The sequence below is a fragment of the Halteromyces radiatus genome, assembly GCF_025201355.1.
Source record: "Halteromyces radiatus strain CBS 162.75 chromosome Unknown BX664scaffold_4, whole genome shotgun sequence".
NCBI classification, from domain to species: domain Eukaryota; kingdom Fungi; phylum Mucoromycota; class Mucoromycetes; order Mucorales; family Cunninghamellaceae; genus Halteromyces; species Halteromyces radiatus.
Genome location: NW_026251690.1, coordinates 814187 through 830488, shown reverse-complemented (window position 1 = coordinate 830488; position 16302 = coordinate 814187). Strand labels below are relative to the sequence as shown.

Below are 16302 nucleotides of genomic sequence, written 5' to 3'. Positions count from 1 at the left end.
TTTTCTTTGGTTTCTATAGAATGATGAACGGAAGCACACTCACTATATTTTAGCTTTGACAAGACAAAAAAAAAAACTCAGACTATTTTTTTCCTTGGTTCAACTTTTTCGTTAGTTAAGCACCATGAAAGATGAGGTGAAACCTTTCATGATACAGATGGTTGGACAAGGAGGGAAATAGTAAGAGTTATGGAAAGATGGGCGTCATTACTCTTCCTCCGATTTCTCTCTAGTTATAGATTGATAACATATTTACTTCTTTTTTTTTTATTATTATTATTTGATCCTTACGATAGAAGTATCGGCATTACCATATATGCACTTTGTGATACCGTCTTCATCTCTGATCATCATCATCATCATTGTAGAACCATCTCCATAGAATGATCTTTACTCATTTTTTGTACACCATTCATCGTGGAATCATCATCTTTAGAGAATCATCGTTCATCATAAAAATCGTCACGTACGATACTATTCATCACCTAAAGTAATATCATCATTATTCAATCATCATCATCATTTAATCATCATCATTATTTAATCATCATCATTATTTAATCATCATCATTATTTAATCATCATCATTATTTAATCATCATCATTATTTAATCATCATCATTATTCAATCATCATCATCATCATTTCATCGTCATCCCTCATTCAACCATCTTCATTCAGTCGTCAACTAAATAACTAATAATAATAATGATAATATAGAGAAAAAGGGCAAGAGAGAGAAAAAAAAAAAAAAAAAAGAGAGATTACTTGTGTGTGAGTGTGTGTGTGTGCGTGCATGTGAATGTGTGTATGAAATGGATGCAGGGCAAATTCCAAAAATGGAATCCCTATCCAACATTCTCTGCCCATGAAACACGATATAAACGTTGCATAAAGAATGCCAACCATCCTTATTCTACTCTTCCATTTTTTTTTATATATTTATTTATTTATTTATTCTGATGAATGGTGAATGTTTCGCGTGATATAAATAGTAAGAGGGTATCCAGCGAATAGGAATAATATTACAGCAATGACGGCCAAGATAGTGACAATGTTCCCAATCCCACGTTTAGATGGAGTCATTTTAGATAAATCTTTGGATGATTTTTTCTTTTTTTTAAAGTTGAATTTGGAAGCAGTGGGAAGGAGACCACTTGAATAATAAGGATGATCGAATTCAGGGGTGAATAAGTGTTGATGAGTGGAGGAACGACTGATACGTGATGGTGTAGATAAATGTGACAATAATGAATCTTGAGGTGGTGGTAATGATGTTTTTTCTTCTTCAACAAGTATATTTGCTAACGATCTTGTACGTGGTGATCTAGATATACCTTTGGCAGGACGTTGAATAGTAGTCAATACATCATCAGCTGATGTCCGATCGGATGCCATTAATTCTGGCATTTGTACAATGGTATCATTGTCCAATGGTACTATGTCATGATCATCATCTTTTATTTGATCATTTATATCTTCATTTTGTTTTTCTTGTGATGATTTTTTATGTTCTTCTACCGCTTCCATGATGAAAATAAAAATGAAAAAGAAAAATGATTTTGAATATTCGTCCTTTCAACATATATATATATATCTTCATATTTCGTTCCATTAATAAACATCATCTAGTATCAAAGGAGAATCATTCATTCTCTAGGATTCTATTTTGTAACTACGTTTTAAAAACAAAGGGGTTGAGAATATACATTGAAGAACATTGATCACATACCCCATGTTTGATACGTTATATTAAATATCATTAAAAGAAATAGTTATAAATATGAAAGTATTGTTTCTTTTTTTAGCTGAATGACCCCTTCCTTTTTTTTTTTAACTCTATTAGTTGATGATAATTTTATTATTTTATGTTAATAATTATATGTTATGATTGTTGAATTTTAGGATGGCAAACCTTGGAGGGAATCCCATTATATACTTTCCACCTCCGACAAAAGTTCCAATTTCCCTTCGCAGAGGTTTTTTTTTATTTGTATTTTTATTTTTTTTTTTTTTACTTTTTTTTCTATCTCGCGGTACTCTTGCTTCTTTTTACATATATATATATATATATAGACATATTACTACACTGTTAGAGTGTTTAATTATCTCCTTCCGTTCTCTCTTTATTTTATACACGTACATATTTAACTTCGATGGAACCTCATACGAAACGAATTAAACTTTCTTTAGAGCCTTCCATTGAAAAAGTGGCTACTGACATTACTGACACTGGACACGAAGTATACAAAACGTAAGTGATCTTTCTCATCACACGTACTTCCTTTTCTATTTATATATATTACATTGATCCTTGCTGACTCTATTCTGATATTCGTTATAGTGAATTGTCTTTACCTGAACAGCTTATGCAGAATGTTGATCGAATTTGGTACGAACGAGGTGATTGGAAAGATATTACTGAAGAACAACTGAAACAGAAAATAGCCACTTCTGAAGAGAACAAAGATATCGCAACAACAGCAACAATTACAACAAAAGATAATGTACAAAATGTAGACAATGCAGATCAGGCTCAACAACAAGAACTCGTCAAAGATGCTACTACAGAGGAAGAAACACCAAACGTTGATCTAGGGAAACTTCGGGAATCAGTCATATCGAAACTATAGTGAGTTCAGCAATAGAATATTTAAATCACTTTTTTTTTTTTTTTTTATATGGCTACCTATCTCATCATTGTCATATTTCTTTGTTCTATAGTTTTGCAAAATGTGAAATAGATGTTGCACTAGACGTTATCAATATACTGGCAACCGAAAATAAACCAAACACAAGTGGGCATGGTGGTATACCTGGTATTATAGGGGGTACTGGTCAAGGTGGTGGCTTGAACTCAATGATCAGCGGTGGTCTCGTTGAAAGCAGTAGTGGCATCGGTGGAAACAACAATTTAGTATTACCTCCTGGAACTTTACACGCAACCTACGTGTCAAAACCAAAACCAACGGAAAAAGCACGACTGGAACAAGCACAACTTACTCTTGGGCTTAAAAGAACAGTAAGACATCTTCGATTTATAAAAAAAAAAGAAGGCTCCTTACGTATAGAACTCACATACCTTTTTATGTATATATTTCTATAGCAACAAAAAACGGCGGCTGACTATTTGAAGAAAAGTGCGGCATCTTTGAAAAAACTTGTGGATCAAGAACAAGGTTTTTGGGAAGAAGCTGTACGTGTCCGATCAAATCATTGGCTAATGCAAGCTTCACAGAATCCATCTACTGGAGAATCTGGATTCTTGATACGTTACGGTTTCACTGATGGTAAGATATCAAAAAAAAAAAAAAATCCATAAAGAATAGGACATTCATCTTTTATTATCTGGGATGATAGTTGGATCTGGATTTGGTGAAGTGTCATTTGGCGAAATGTTACGATCAGATCAAGCAAATATTACTAATGGAAAGCAACATGTACAACTATCTCTGCCGCATAACATACCAAAACAGGTCAAGGTAACCATCAAACAGAATCAAATGTGTCAATTAGGTTCATGGGCAAGAAAAATACCACAAAATATTCTTGGTCTTGGAGAATTCGACAATCAACAACATGAAGAATCAGAGAGCGAATGTGAGTAGTTAAGAAAAAGAAGCATGTACACATATATAGGTATGTTCAACCACTAACTATTGCATCACTCCGTGGATGGATGACTGTTATACAATTTAGATCAACGATCATCAACATGCAAAACTCAAGACAACGATATCCAACAACGATTAATCAATGCCCAATCTACTGTCTTTGATGCTGAACTTTTCTCAAGGGTAAACTGAATAATGAAATATGATATAAAATTGGTATTAACCTTTTTTTTTTTATCAGATCTTATCAGAAGCCCAAGTCTTCCCATACATACAGTGTGAAGAAGATTGTGTGATAGTAACATTGGATGGACAAGTAGATATATTGATTCAAAAACTCCAATATCTTCAGTCGGATGTACAACAGCATGATGATAAATCGACAACAACACCACGACATCTTGTTGGTCAAACCATAGAATTGGCTCTTCGGCTATTACTCAACCAACGTCATCGATTCAATATGTGGAAATCAAGGACACGATTGATGTCAACCCAACCGAAAACACAACAACTGCTTAATTCAATTGGAGACACAACGTCATTACCTGGATCAGTGGTGGGTACACCAGGAAGTACAAGTGTCATTGGTTCAGGATCAAATATTACGACCAGTAGTAGTACGACTTCCGGCGTTAGTAGTGGAGGTACAAATACTCCTATTATCAATCATCGAACACTCAGCAGTAATTCAGGTGCAACATCGACCTCTTCTGCATCATCCATGCCTAGGCAGCTCAGTGGCAGTGCATCACATTCTTATCATGGCACAAAAGAACCAGCATTAGAAGTCCCTATTTTGGCACCTGTATTATCAATGACAAAATTCTGGATTCTCTTTGACCGTGTTCGTGATGTGGTGAATACTATTGTGGATCCTCTTTGTGGTGAATCCGGCATTGGTCTGGCCTTACATTTCAAATCTCAACATACTTTCAATAATACTCCTCATGATTATTGTGATGCTTATCCTAGTTTTGAAGAACTTACCACAAGTCTTGCCATCAATATATTCAAAGGGTAAAGATCGCTTAAAAAAATATGAATAGAAATTTTATTTGGAATTTATTGATTGTGATTATTTTTTGCCTTTCAATAATATATATATATTGATTATTTCTATGATTAGGCCATCATTACGGTTTGCGCTAAACCAGTCTGGAACAATTACAGCAACACTCCCTGGAGACACAGTCATTTTATCCAACGTGACAGAATTCGAATCGTTTTTGATGCGCGAAATCAACCTTATCTGTTTGCATTTGGTGTGTGATATTGCGAATGACTTGGTTCGACGAACTCCGGTATACAAGAATGCAAAGGGAAATGAAAGTAGTTCTTTTATTTGGCAAGTAGATGAAGTAGAGGAAATATTATATGGTGCAATCAAAACAACAAAGTTAAATGAAGATATCAAAACAATTCAAGATCATCAATGGAAAAATATGTAGGTTAAAAAAAAAAGAAAAGAAATTGCATACTAACATATTCTATATATAAATAAAAAAAGTCAAGTACAACTTAATAGAATCACTCTCAACGACGAAAGGCCAGCTTATGTGCTACAATTCAAGGAAACTAGAGATTCGGTAATATCCACATCAAGAATTGACAGTGAACAAAGACATCATCATTCCACCATCCACTATTTAATACTATCTCGACAATATGATGACGATATGAAGGGTATCAGGGATGGCATTAGTTTTAAAGACAAGGTGACGGCTACGATCAAACAATTATTAGAATAGTCCATTTACAGTAGATGATCATTCTTTTGTCAATAAACTTTTCCTTTTATATATCATACAACAACCATGATATTCTTATGCAAATGGAACGACATACAACAAAACATCACAAAGATATCTAATTACCTTCTTTTTTTTTAAAAAAATTGCTTGTGGTAATTAGGGAGTTTCCTTTTCCAGTGGGCATGCATGTCTTTTATCTATCTATATTCTTTGGAAAGGATCTACATTTTGTTGTGTCTGCAGCACTACTCAGCTTTTTTTTTTTTTTTTTTTTTTTTTTTTTTTTTGGTCCTGAAGAAACATGGATAAAAAGCTTACAATCCTTTTAAGATACACTGTAGTCATATGATTGATTCCTTTAATGATGATAATTCATTTGATGATAATGATTAATTTTGTGATTCATTTGATGGATAATAATGAGAATATTTTATTTACAATACGGATAATAAGAGATAACAATCAGGATAATAGTAATAATAATAATAATAAAATAATGATACACTAAAGACGATAAAATGCATAATGATAATAAAAATAGTCTATTTGTAAATGTTATGTTGTTGCATGCTTTCAGACACACTGATAGTTTCAGGATTGGCAGGAGGATCTTGTTGAGGGATATAATCTTCTTCAAATTCATCCAAATCCTTTCCTTTAGATTCAGGTACCCAGAGTACAGTCACGATAAGACCCAAGAACATGATAGCGGCAAAGATACCCAAGGTTTCAGGCAAGAAAGCGTGTTCACCAGGATAAGTATCATTTGTTTCGACCAATTTATTGAAAGCAAAAGCAGCGAGAATGGCACCAGCCTTACCAGATGCAGCACTGATACCATGAGCAGAGGCACGAACCTTGCAAGGGAAGACTTCACCAGGAATAATAAAGGTAGTAGCATTGGCACCAAAGTTCATGAATAATTGAGCCAAGGTAAAGATGGTAATGAAGGCAGGCATGGCACGATCACGTAATTGGTAGTAGGCAGCGGCAAGGATGGTGAAGAGAATAGTAGTCATTGTGAAGCCCATGATTTGAATCTTACGACGACCCATACGTTCAACGAAGATCACAGTGAGGTAGTAACCAGGGACGGAACCAAGACAAGTGATGATGATTTGACCCACAGTGTTTGCCCACAAAGTATCGAAGGGAGTACTCTTGCTGGCATAACCAATAGCACCGAGAACGTAAGTGTTGTTGAGACCGAGACCATAGAATGCAACATCAAGTAAAAACCAGGAAAGAGCAGTACCAAGCAAAACACGAAGATGCTTCCATTGTCCAAAATAAGCACGGAATTCAGCCCAATGATCACGTTTTCCTTCCACCTTGGTATATTGTTGTGCTAATTCAGTGGATACTTCTTGACCCTTGGCGGCAGCAGCAGCTTCCACATCTCTTTCCACATTAAGAGCATAACGAGGAGATTCAGGCATAGTGAAACGTAAATAAACAGTACCAACAGCAGGGACAGCACCAAGACCAATACATAAACGCCATACATAATCCAAAGCCATCACATCATCCATGATGGCATTCTTGAAAATAGCAAGTAAAATCAAAGTGACAATAGCAGCAGCCAAGTTACCAATACCTAAAAAAAAAAAAAAAAAAAGTTAGTCATGTGTTTAAAATAAATATTTTTTTTTTTTATATATGACATACCTTGCATAGAGAAGATGAGAGCCATCATCATCCCCCGTTTTCCAGCAGAAGACCATTCAGAAGTAATAGTAGCGGACATAGGATAATCACCACCAATACCAATACCAAGAATCAAACGCCATAAACCAAGGAAACCAATAGCACTAACACCACGAACAGCACTAGCACTTGTAGCACAATTGATAGTACCAATGATGATGATCAACAATTCAAAACCATAAATCTTACGACCAAAGATATCACCCATGAAACCAAATAATAATTGACCAATAAAAGTACCAACGGAAGCCATACCTTTGATGACACCTTCAATATCAGCGGGAATCTTGTTTCCATTCTGAGCGTAATAGACATAACCAAGCATAGGGGTAACCAAGTTAATGATGAAAACATCATAAGAATCAGTAAAGAAACCAGCACCAGAAGTCAAGATAGTTCTAATAGTAAACCAATTCCAATGACCAGCAGTTTTGGTATCTTCAAGTTTTTCTAAACTTCGCAATTTTTCTTCAGCAGTGGCAAGCTGGTCATGTTGTTCATGAACAGATCCAGACATGTTATTTGAATTACTTTTTTTAAATGAGTTGGAAGAAAAAAATAAAAAAAAAAGTAACCAAAAAAAAAAAAAAAGGAGGGAGTGAAAGAGAAAGAAGCGGATAAAGAAAAGAATTAAAAAAAAAGAAAAGGTATGATATTTATAAATAAAAAAAAAAAAAGCTTTTATAGAGTTTTTCCATATATAATCCTTTTTTATTTTTTTTTCTGGGTAAAATAAACCTTTCAAATCAACTTGTGAGCTCAAGTGAGGTCCCTCTCGTTCATCTATTGGATCAACCTTTTTTATTTCATCTTATTGACTGGATTTGTTCTACAGTTACCAACAAAATATAAGCCTATCAGGTTCGTTTCAGAATGGGCGTGCGCACTCGTGTCTCTCGGGCTTTACTTTTTTTTTTTTTTTGTCCTTTTTTGGTTTTTCAATCACCGTTGAGATAGAGTTGATCCACCAACTTTCCTGCAAAACGTGGAATTTCCTTCCCTTTTGATTGGATAATCACAGTTGGAAGAATGTTTTTTTGGAACAAGAAGAAGAAAAAGAAAAAAAGCGAATTCCGATGATCTTGAACGATCAATGTGATTAATTCCCACCATCTTTTTTTTTATATTATATTATATTATATCATCATTCATACTGTCATCCCATCAATGACTCATACACATCCCTTTTTTGAAGACAGTACTATCTAATTTCTATTCAAAACTTCCTTTTGTTATAAAAAAAAAAAGTCGACTCTATAAAAACCTTTTCAGTGGTATTACTGGATCAAAAATATCTGTCGATGAAAATTGTAAATTGTCCAAGCTCAGCATCCAAATAATATTCTCGGATTTCGACACATGGACATCGTTTTTTAGTCACCTGTCATCAGATCTTTAATAACATCCATTGACATTGAGATTACAAATGAAACAACCGGTAAATAAGGAACATCCGAACCCGTAAATCAATGTTTCTTTTTATTGTTTGTTATGTACAATTGTAAAAAAAAAAAAAAAAAAAAAAAAAAAAAAAAAAAAAAAAAAAAAAGAGAATGGGAATAGCTGAAAAAAAAAGATAACCAAGTTATAGACAACGAAGAATACGATTGTTTATAGTTGTGAATTGTCGTTATAATTGTCATTTATATATGTATTGTATGTATGTATGTATGTAGGTGTGATTTTTTTGTGTGGAATATATATTTGCGTATGAAGGAAGTTGATGTATCAGAGAGTTCATACGAATCTAAACATGATTAATGTTAGTATAAAAGTCTTCTCCAGTTTTTTTATATATATATATATGAGTTACCTAAAATTATCACTTTGAACATAATAGTTTCCAGCTTGAACTTCGTCAGGCACCAAAATAAACGTTTGAGAAAAAGTCCTTTTGTTGGGATGATCGCCGTATTTCACCGATCCAGTCACATTGATCAAGATACCTGTCGCACCTAGTGAATTGGTGATTGCTAAAGATAAAAAAAAAATAAGTGAATCTATACAAACAATCTATCCACTCTTATCTTACCAGCTATAGGATGACAATCATATACATCTAATTCATGATGTGATACTGGTAAACGTCCTAAGAATTCTGAATATTGTTGAGCACCAGAGAAAGCGTTGCCTATCCAACAGAATTAAAAAAAAAAAAAGAACAAAAGAAAGGATTTGAAAGTCAGTATAGTATCAATGCAGTCTTTTACTTCACTTGATAAAAAAAAGAAAAAAAAAAAGAAAAAAGGATCCTATTTTGATGTACATCTACCACTGATTCTATCCTTCCTTTTTACTCTTTTCTTTGATCTGATATGTTATATTACCATTCCATAAAATAGCAGAGTTGTCACGGTAAAGATTGCCTAGAGCCTATGTCAAATCAATAAATATAGTCAGTATCCTATAGTTCCTTTTGAACATTTAGAATAATAAAATATTCATTCACTTTGTAAACATGATCAAAATAATACTAGTATAAACTTACACTTCTTTGCTTATCATAGTTTCCGTAAAAGAATTGGATGAATTGTTCAGTACTCTTTTCAGCAGTGGCAACAACGTCCATGATCAAACAGTACAACGATAAAAAAAAAAAAGGAAGAGTAAAATGAAAAAATTGTTCCAGGTGTACAACTCTGTACAGAGAAAAAAAAAAAAAAACATAGTCTCTCTTTTTGAATTCCGACCATTTCCTGTAACAAAAAATTTTGTGTACAATTCAAGTTTTCTTTGCAAATGCTGGCGGAGCTCAACATGATTTTACTTCTATTTCTTTCTTCCTTTTTTTTTTTTTTTTTTTTTTTTTTGTTTATACTTGCTGATCATATCACCTTATTTTATATCTAATATATTGTTATACCATTTCATTTGATTCTTCTAAGAATGCACAATTATTCACCTTATTTTACATTTATTATATCGCCATGTCATTTGATTCTTACCGAAAAGCACAACTACATCTGCAAGAAACAAGAAAGACAATTACTATACCACAGTTAGACAAAGACACCTGTATATCATATTTCAACAAAGTATTCCAAGTATTAGTACGCGAAGATTTACATAAGCTTTGGGCAAACAAAAAGAAGAAAACCGAATCCGAGATTCTATCAAACTATTGTCAACAACAAGAAAGAAAGCGAACAATACCAAACCTTTACAAAAAGACTGTAGAACTGTATAACCAAGGTAGTATACATATACATATATACATCTATTCCAATATTAATCTAACTTTTACTTAGAAAACTCAACCGATTTTTCCAAAGATACAGTTAGAGCAACTGTAGACTCGAAAGCTATACCCTATGTTCGCCTTTATAAAGAATTTGTGAATAAGAACGCTGCCAATATATTAGAGGAATTAAAAAACAGCGACAACAACAACAACAACAACAACAACAACAATAATCAAGATAATGAAGATAATTTTATTCACAACACCATTACTTCTCAATTGAACACAATCTTACGACCTGATTTGTCTGACTTGGAGAAAAACATTATCCATCAATCACTACTGAAGTCACAGAAGATAATTACCAATATAATGGTGGATATCTCAACTTTGGTTTTGTTAGACCTTTTGAAACGAACCACGTAAGTAAATAGTGATCATGAAATACTAGTCATATACTCATATGCTCTTTTTTTTTTTTTTTTCTTAGTGGTCCACCTGTAGAAATAACTAGTATTCTACCTGAATGCAAGATTACCAAGGTCCTTCCACCACCACAGATCTCTCCTCCTTCTTATGATGTCAAGAAACTCATGGCTAGTCACAACAATACCACCAAAGCTGAACGACGTCTATTTGAACTGTATACTTTCGGCCATTTGATGCATCTGTTGACCGCAACTCATAACTCTCAAGAAACCTCTCTTAATGACACTCCAGGTCCTTCTACTTCTTCAAGTCATGATTCCAACAAGGATGGTATATTAAATTGGAATTTGGATTTACAGGACATCACCAACCTAAACCTTACTGATATGCCACCTGGATTATCTACCATTATTCAGCCTTATGTAAATACGTACGCCACCAATTTAAAGAATATATATCAAGGTGATATAGTGGATCGTCTGCTATCAAGAACTATTATGACTGTTCTTCGGTGTCGGCTTATTCTTCCAAAAAAGGACCAAAATAAGAATGAATTGAAAGAAAGGTAATGCATATTGATGATTTGATGATGATGATGATGATGGATGGTTCACATTATTAACCTATCTATATATAATTAGAAAATCACAACCAAAAAGTCCCAAGAATTCTTTTACATTCAAGTGCCAAATCAGACGCCACAGCAAAAGAATAAAGCGGTTGCAACAATTTGATAATATAAATCGACCAGACGTTCTTCAGAAGGAGCAACAAATTCTCGAACACTTGATGCAATCATCTATTCTCAATTCAAGTACTACTGCTCAGGTTAACGTGGAGATTCCTTTGGTGGACGATACTGATGCTCAAATGAATTTGGATGTTACTTTGGTGGATGATACTAGTGCTCCGATGGAAGTGGATGCCCCTGAAACCATTCATGTTAACCCCTCCTACAATCGACTGAAGAAAATTGCAAATTTTGTGAAGTCAATTCTATTCAAAAAGAACATCGATCAACCGTTAACTGTCGAGGATCTTAAGATGCATGCGCCAGATATGGAATTTAACGATGACGAAGCCAATTCAGTACTCCTTTTGTATCAATTTTTCTCACCATATCTGTTACCCAAGGTATACGATGACGATGTAGATCGGCATCCCCTTCTCAATTTCCCTCTTGTTACGGTATGCAATCATATTCTTCGCTCAACTGGAAACGAGAAATTTGTAAGACGATCTGTACCAGTTGTAAAACATTCCAAGACCTATTCCATTACTTTGGATCCAACAAGATTGTATTTGACTCTGTGCTCGTTGAAAGGACGTGTTGGCGGAACAAAAGGCGGAAATGTGCAACCTCTACATTCATATGGATTCGATGTTTTTCTTCCCAACGGTGACACAATAAGCAATATTACCAAGTCAATCAAATTCCAGGATGAACTATTTGGTGCTTTTTTTGATCTTCCAACCAGGCGAAGACTCTGTGCGAAAAAGACTGGCTTTATCTTTTCCAATCAAATCACAATCACTAACTATGGCGCGGTACGGCTACATTCTAAAAAGGAAAAACCAATTGACACTGATATCAAGCCATCAGCAACCAACGTACGACGAAAAAGAAAGTTATCTGAAGAGATTACAATGCAAGAAAAGATAAAGTCATTGGATGCTTCCTTATCAACACCAGCTGAAGAATTGCGCAAGTTGAATAACGAAATAGATGAAACGAAGATGAATATTATGAATATCAACAAACAAATTGAATCCATTGCCGACACAGCACATGATGATCTGGAAGACTTCCCAACAAAAGATTTTTTAATTAAACAGCGGGCAGAAAAGAAGCGACAGCGTGACGATCTACTTCGACGGAAGCTTGTTGTGTTACGGAAGATATCAGCCCTCAAGACAGAGAAGAAGGACCTCTTTGACGAGTTTTATTCAACTGACACGACAGATGTTAGCCTATCCTCATCATCTACTGGTAACGAATGGGAAAATGGAAGTATTTTTGTTGGATGTGATCCGGGTCTGGCAACCATGGTCCAAGCTACAAGTGCTGATGTCAAGAAAGTAATGTACTATTTGGCAATCAACAATCGTTATCAACCATTGGAAACATTAGTAGAAAAGGTGGATAGTGATGGCGATGAAAAGGAAATGCTTACTTTGAAGAAATACTCAATTACCAGTAAGCATCTCGACGATCAGACCTTCTCCAAACGCCATCGCAAGGGAATGGAATTCAGAAAGAGACGAGATCATCGCAAAGTAAGTGATTCCAAAAAAAAAAAAAAAATAAGGATGTCAATAACCTATTTTTTTTTTTTTTTAATTACTAGTCTCAAGCTCAAGGTGTGCTTTCCGTCAAGCAAGTAGAAGAAAAGTTGGCTGGATCAATTGATGTCCGTTTATATGAAACAAGTCTACAAAAAATCATGACAAATCATAAGGTAGGATCAATTATTATACATCATCACGGAGACCAAAAAAAAAAAAAAAAAAAAAAAAAAAGGACAATGGATATTAATGAATGCAATCATTTTCAATTTATCTAGTTGGTCAAGGAAAGCTCACCTGTTCTCCAGGACTTTTATTGTGATCAAAAATACAATCAGCGATGGAAACGAACAGCAGCGATATACAGCGAAAAGGGAACACATGTAGTCATCAAGCATCACCAACGACAAGTAAAAGAAGAACCTGGACAAAAACTACATTACTTTTATGGAAAGGCGGGTCGTGGTAGAAACTCACGTATTGGTGGATTTTTAAGAAGAGGTCATGGACCCTTATTACAAGCTCTTGGTCAACATTCTTCTATCTTCCATACAGATGAATTTAGAACAACAAAACTCTGCTGCCGTTGTCATGAACCTATATATCATCCAAAGAAAGCTAATGGAAAATTAAATCTGGGAACTGTTATTTGTCAAAACCCTGATTGCAAAGGACGTCAAGCTGGAATGATTGCTGAATCACGAGACACAAATGCAAGTATGAATATGATCATCACTGGATTATGGCAACAAGTTACTGGCAACCTTCCTCCATCCTTCCGGCGGTCAATCTCATCAACAGACAACGATAACAACAATATTGATAAGATATTCCAAACTTTGATCTCTTCTCATCCTGGACTGGTTGAAGACGGATACATCATGCCTCTGTGCTGAAGGCAAAATTTGAATTGTACCCTAAAATTCAAGTTTTGCTTCCTGTAACTTCGATTTCCATGAACAAGATTTACTGGTTTTTTCCTACATTGCGTTGACTCAAATAAAAAATCTGCACAATAAAAAAAAAAAAAAGAGTTTGTTTAAGTTTGCATCTGGATAGTCGGAATTCCTGCAAAAAAGTAAGTAAAAGCTTATGCTATCTTTATTTCAATAAAAAAAAAAAAGATCTACAGATTCTTTTCTTCAGCAAAACAACGATCAAAATAAATAAATAAAAAAAAAAAACAAGACTTTTACTTACCATATTTCTCTTTCTATTCTTTTTTTGTATATTCTCTTTTTGGTATAATCATGACAACGCAAATCACACTTTTTTCATATTATTCAATTACGCAAATTATTTATATTTTTAACAGTATATTGATGCATTTGGACAAATCGTTACCAAAAGTTAGCTCAAGATCAGGACCAGATTATTTCAATTCTAAGGGCATACATTCCCTGTTTCCACCTACTGATTGGAATTTGATTCTCAAGCACTTTGATTTCCCTGATTATAGTTTGGATGCTGCTGTGAATGGACCGACCAACAATTCCGCCTATGCAGGTGTCAAGGAATGGATTGAACATCAAAGCAAAGCAACTCAAGATTATTTTATCCGGATGACTCCTTCTTAATTAATAGTTTAGTTTTTTTTTTTTCAATAAAATCACCATCATTTTCTTTTTCTTTTTCTTTTTCTTTTTTTTGGCGTCATTATTTAGAGTTAGTCATTTGCCATCATCTTCAATATTCTCAACTATCATTAAAAACTTATTTATCATAGAAACCGTTAGGTAATTATCAAGTGAAGACATCTTCTTCTTTGATCACAAGTATCATGGATTACTCACAGACCAAGTGACATGAAAGACATATGCACTTGATTAAAATCTATCGGACCCTATGAAAAAGATGACAGTAGAATCATTCAAATGTCTATATAGGTGGCGACATTCAAGACAGATAGCAGAAGAATGTGCATAGGATATAGAAATGATAAAAAAAAAAAGAATATATTAGTATCCATCGGTCATGCTGATAAAACTGGAAGCTACAATGATAAAAACAACGAGAGATTTTATTTGATTCAAAGAAGGAGGAATATATGACCAGTAAAAAAAAACCAACTAATACTAGGATCAAAAGTAGGGAAATAATGAGAGGTAATCAATCAAAAAAAAGGGAGGGTTTCTGCATTACACCAGTTTGTTCATCGACCTACCATCAAAAGAAGAAAAAAAATGAGTCATTGTCCTCTTTATGATTTTTTTTTTATTATTATTATCCTTTATAAACTTACCCATCCAACCACCATCCACCACCAAAAGTTCCCCATGGACATAATCACTTGCACGCGAAGCCAAAAAGACTACTGGACCCTTGAAATCATCGGGAGTTGCCCATCGACCAGCAGGAATACGAGAACTAATACTTGGTTCTCGATCACTTGATTTTAAAGCAGCAGTCAAATCAGTAGCTACATACCCCGGAGCAATGGCATTGACGGCAATACCGGAAGAGGCCCATTCATTTGCTAGAGCTTTGGTCATGGTCGCCAATCCACCTTTGGATGCTGCATAGGCTGTTGTCAGAATACCACCTTGATAAGACATTAAACTTGCTGTAGAGATGATCTTGCCAGGTTTCTTGAGAGCAAGAAAATGACGTCCAGCTGCTTGACTGACTTGCCATACTGATTTCAGGTTCACTTGAAGTACCAAATCCCAATCCTCTTCAGGAAACGTGTCAGCACTAAATAAATAAATAAATAAATATATAAAAAAAAATCACAATTGTTTTTTTTTCCTTACGAATGGCGACGAGTAATGCCAGCATTATTCACCAAAATATCAAAAGTGGGCACCACTTGTAAAACACGATCAATGACAGTCCTGACAGATGAAGGATCACTGGAGTCATAGGCAACAATATAACATTGTCGACCTAAAGCTTTGATTGCATCATATACCGTTGTATTGTTGATATCGCGTTGTAAAAGGACAATATCTATAGAAGAACAAAAATCAGTAACAGGATCATATAAATGTATCGTTGACCTTACCAGCACCAGCTTCTGCTAAACCTAAGGTCATGGACTTCCCGATGCCTCGAGTACATCCACTAATAAGAGCCACTTTTCCTGAAAGTGAGAATAAAGATAAACTGTCAGACATTGCTTCAATATTAAAAAAAAAAAAAAAAAGAAAAAAAGAAAAAGAAAAAAAAAAAAAGAAGGAATAAGGGTCTAGAAAATAAGAAAATTACGGACATTAGGAAATATCGTCGACCAATCAGATCTGTTGGTTCTGGAAGACTTTCGAATTCATCCATGTAGTGCTACAATGCGCAGTAACGAGACCTTTCGCGATATCAAAAGTTTATACATTCA

The 16302-nt window shown here is 34.4% G+C and overlaps 6 protein-coding genes across 6 annotated transcripts; 2 read left to right on the top strand and 4 right to left on the bottom strand.

The window, feature by feature from the left end:
* Positions 1-915: 915 nt before the first annotated feature.
* BX664DRAFT_331889 (uncharacterized protein) lies at positions 916-1614 on the bottom strand. Its single transcript, XM_051545217.1, has one exon. The coding sequence runs from the start codon at positions 1528-1530 to the stop codon at positions 955-957; it is 576 nt and encodes a 191-aa protein (XP_051399818.1). The 5' UTR covers positions 1531-1614; the 3' UTR covers positions 916-954.
* A 390-nt stretch (positions 1615-2004) lies between these two features.
* BX664DRAFT_124938 (subunit 17 of mediator complex-domain-containing protein) lies at positions 2005-5429 on the top strand. Its single transcript, XM_051539773.1, has 9 exons — positions 2005-2254; positions 2345-2632; positions 2725-3022; positions 3107-3290; positions 3361-3600; positions 3700-3797; positions 3856-4634; positions 4744-5061; positions 5130-5429. The coding sequence occupies exons 1-9, from the start codon at positions 2157-2159 to the stop codon at positions 5137-5139; spliced, it is 2313 nt and encodes a 770-aa protein (XP_051399817.1). The 5' UTR covers positions 2005-2156; the 3' UTR covers positions 5140-5429.
* Positions 5430-5769: 340 nt separating this feature from the next.
* Positions 5770-7717, bottom strand: BX664DRAFT_296428 (major facilitator superfamily domain-containing protein). Its single transcript, XM_051542203.1, has 2 exons — positions 7037-7717; positions 5770-6965 (listed from the first exon to the last, which is right to left on the bottom strand). The coding sequence occupies exons 1-2, from the start codon at positions 7590-7592 to the stop codon at positions 5911-5913; spliced, it is 1611 nt and encodes a 536-aa protein (XP_051399816.1). The 5' UTR covers positions 7593-7717; the 3' UTR covers positions 5770-5910.
* A 909-nt stretch (positions 7718-8626) lies between these two features.
* On the bottom strand, positions 8627-9675 carry BX664DRAFT_331884 (uncharacterized protein). Its single transcript, XM_051545216.1, has 5 exons — positions 9564-9675; positions 9403-9448; positions 9108-9206; positions 8889-9048; positions 8627-8822 (listed from the first exon to the last, which is right to left on the bottom strand). Exons 1-5 carry the CDS (start codon positions 9642-9644, stop codon positions 8813-8815), a joined length of 396 nt encoding a protein of 131 aa, XP_051399815.1. The 5' UTR covers positions 9645-9675; the 3' UTR covers positions 8627-8812.
* Positions 9676-11392: 1717 nt separating this feature from the next.
* BX664DRAFT_331882 (uncharacterized protein) lies at positions 11393-12235 on the top strand (the record flags this gene model as incomplete). Its single annotated transcript, XM_051545215.1, has 1 exon — positions 11393-12235. A coding segment is annotated over exon 1 (656 nt), but the record flags the coding sequence as incomplete, so codon positions are not given.
* A 2731-nt stretch (positions 12236-14966) lies between these two features.
* Positions 14967-16090, bottom strand: BX664DRAFT_279659 (2-deoxy-D-gluconate 3-dehydrogenase; the record flags this gene model as incomplete). The annotated part of the gene is made up of 4 exons (XM_051541453.1): positions 14967-15131; positions 15214-15665; positions 15725-15920; positions 15976-16090. The coding sequence occupies 4 exons, from the start codon at positions 16085-16087 to the stop codon at positions 15124-15126; spliced, it is 768 nt and encodes a 255-aa protein (XP_051399813.1). The 3' UTR covers positions 14967-15123.
* Between the last annotated feature and the right edge of the window lie 212 nt (positions 16091-16302).

Excerpts from the sequence above, each read along its gene's own strand:
- BX664DRAFT_331889 (XM_051545217.1), bottom strand. The coding sequence starts at position 1,530 with ATGGAAGCGGTAGAAGAACATAAAAAATCATCACAAGAAAAACAAAAT.
- BX664DRAFT_124938 (XM_051539773.1), top strand. The coding sequence starts at position 2,157 with ATGGAACCTCATACGAAACGAATTAAACTTTCTTTAGAGCCTTCCATT. Across the intron at positions 2,255-2,344 it reads GGACACGAAGTATACAAAAC|TGAATTGTCTTTACCTGAAC; the intron begins GTAAGTGATCTT and ends TATTCGTTATAG. Across the intron at positions 2,633-2,724 it reads TCAGTCATATCGAAACTATA|TTTTGCAAAATGTGAAATAG; the intron begins GTGAGTTCAGCA and ends TTTGTTCTATAG.
- BX664DRAFT_296428 (XM_051542203.1), bottom strand. The coding sequence starts at position 7,592 with ATGTCTGGATCTGTTCATGAACAACATGACCAGCTTGCCACTGCTGAA. Across the intron at positions 6,966-7,036 it reads TCTCATCTTCTCTATGCAAG|GTATTGGTAACTTGGCTGCT; the intron begins GTATGTCATATA and ends TTTTTTTTTTAG.
- BX664DRAFT_331884 (XM_051545216.1), bottom strand. The coding sequence starts at position 9,644 with ATGGACGTTGTTGCCACTGCTGAAAAGAGTACTGAACAATTCATCCAA. Across the intron at positions 9,207-9,402 it reads CTCTGCTATTTTATGGAATG|GCAACGCTTTCTCTGGTGCT; the intron begins GTAATATAACAT and ends TCTGTTGGATAG. Across the intron at positions 9,049-9,107 it reads TGATTGTCATCCTATAGCTG|CAATCACCAATTCACTAGGT; the intron begins GTAAGATAAGAG and ends TTTTATCTTTAG.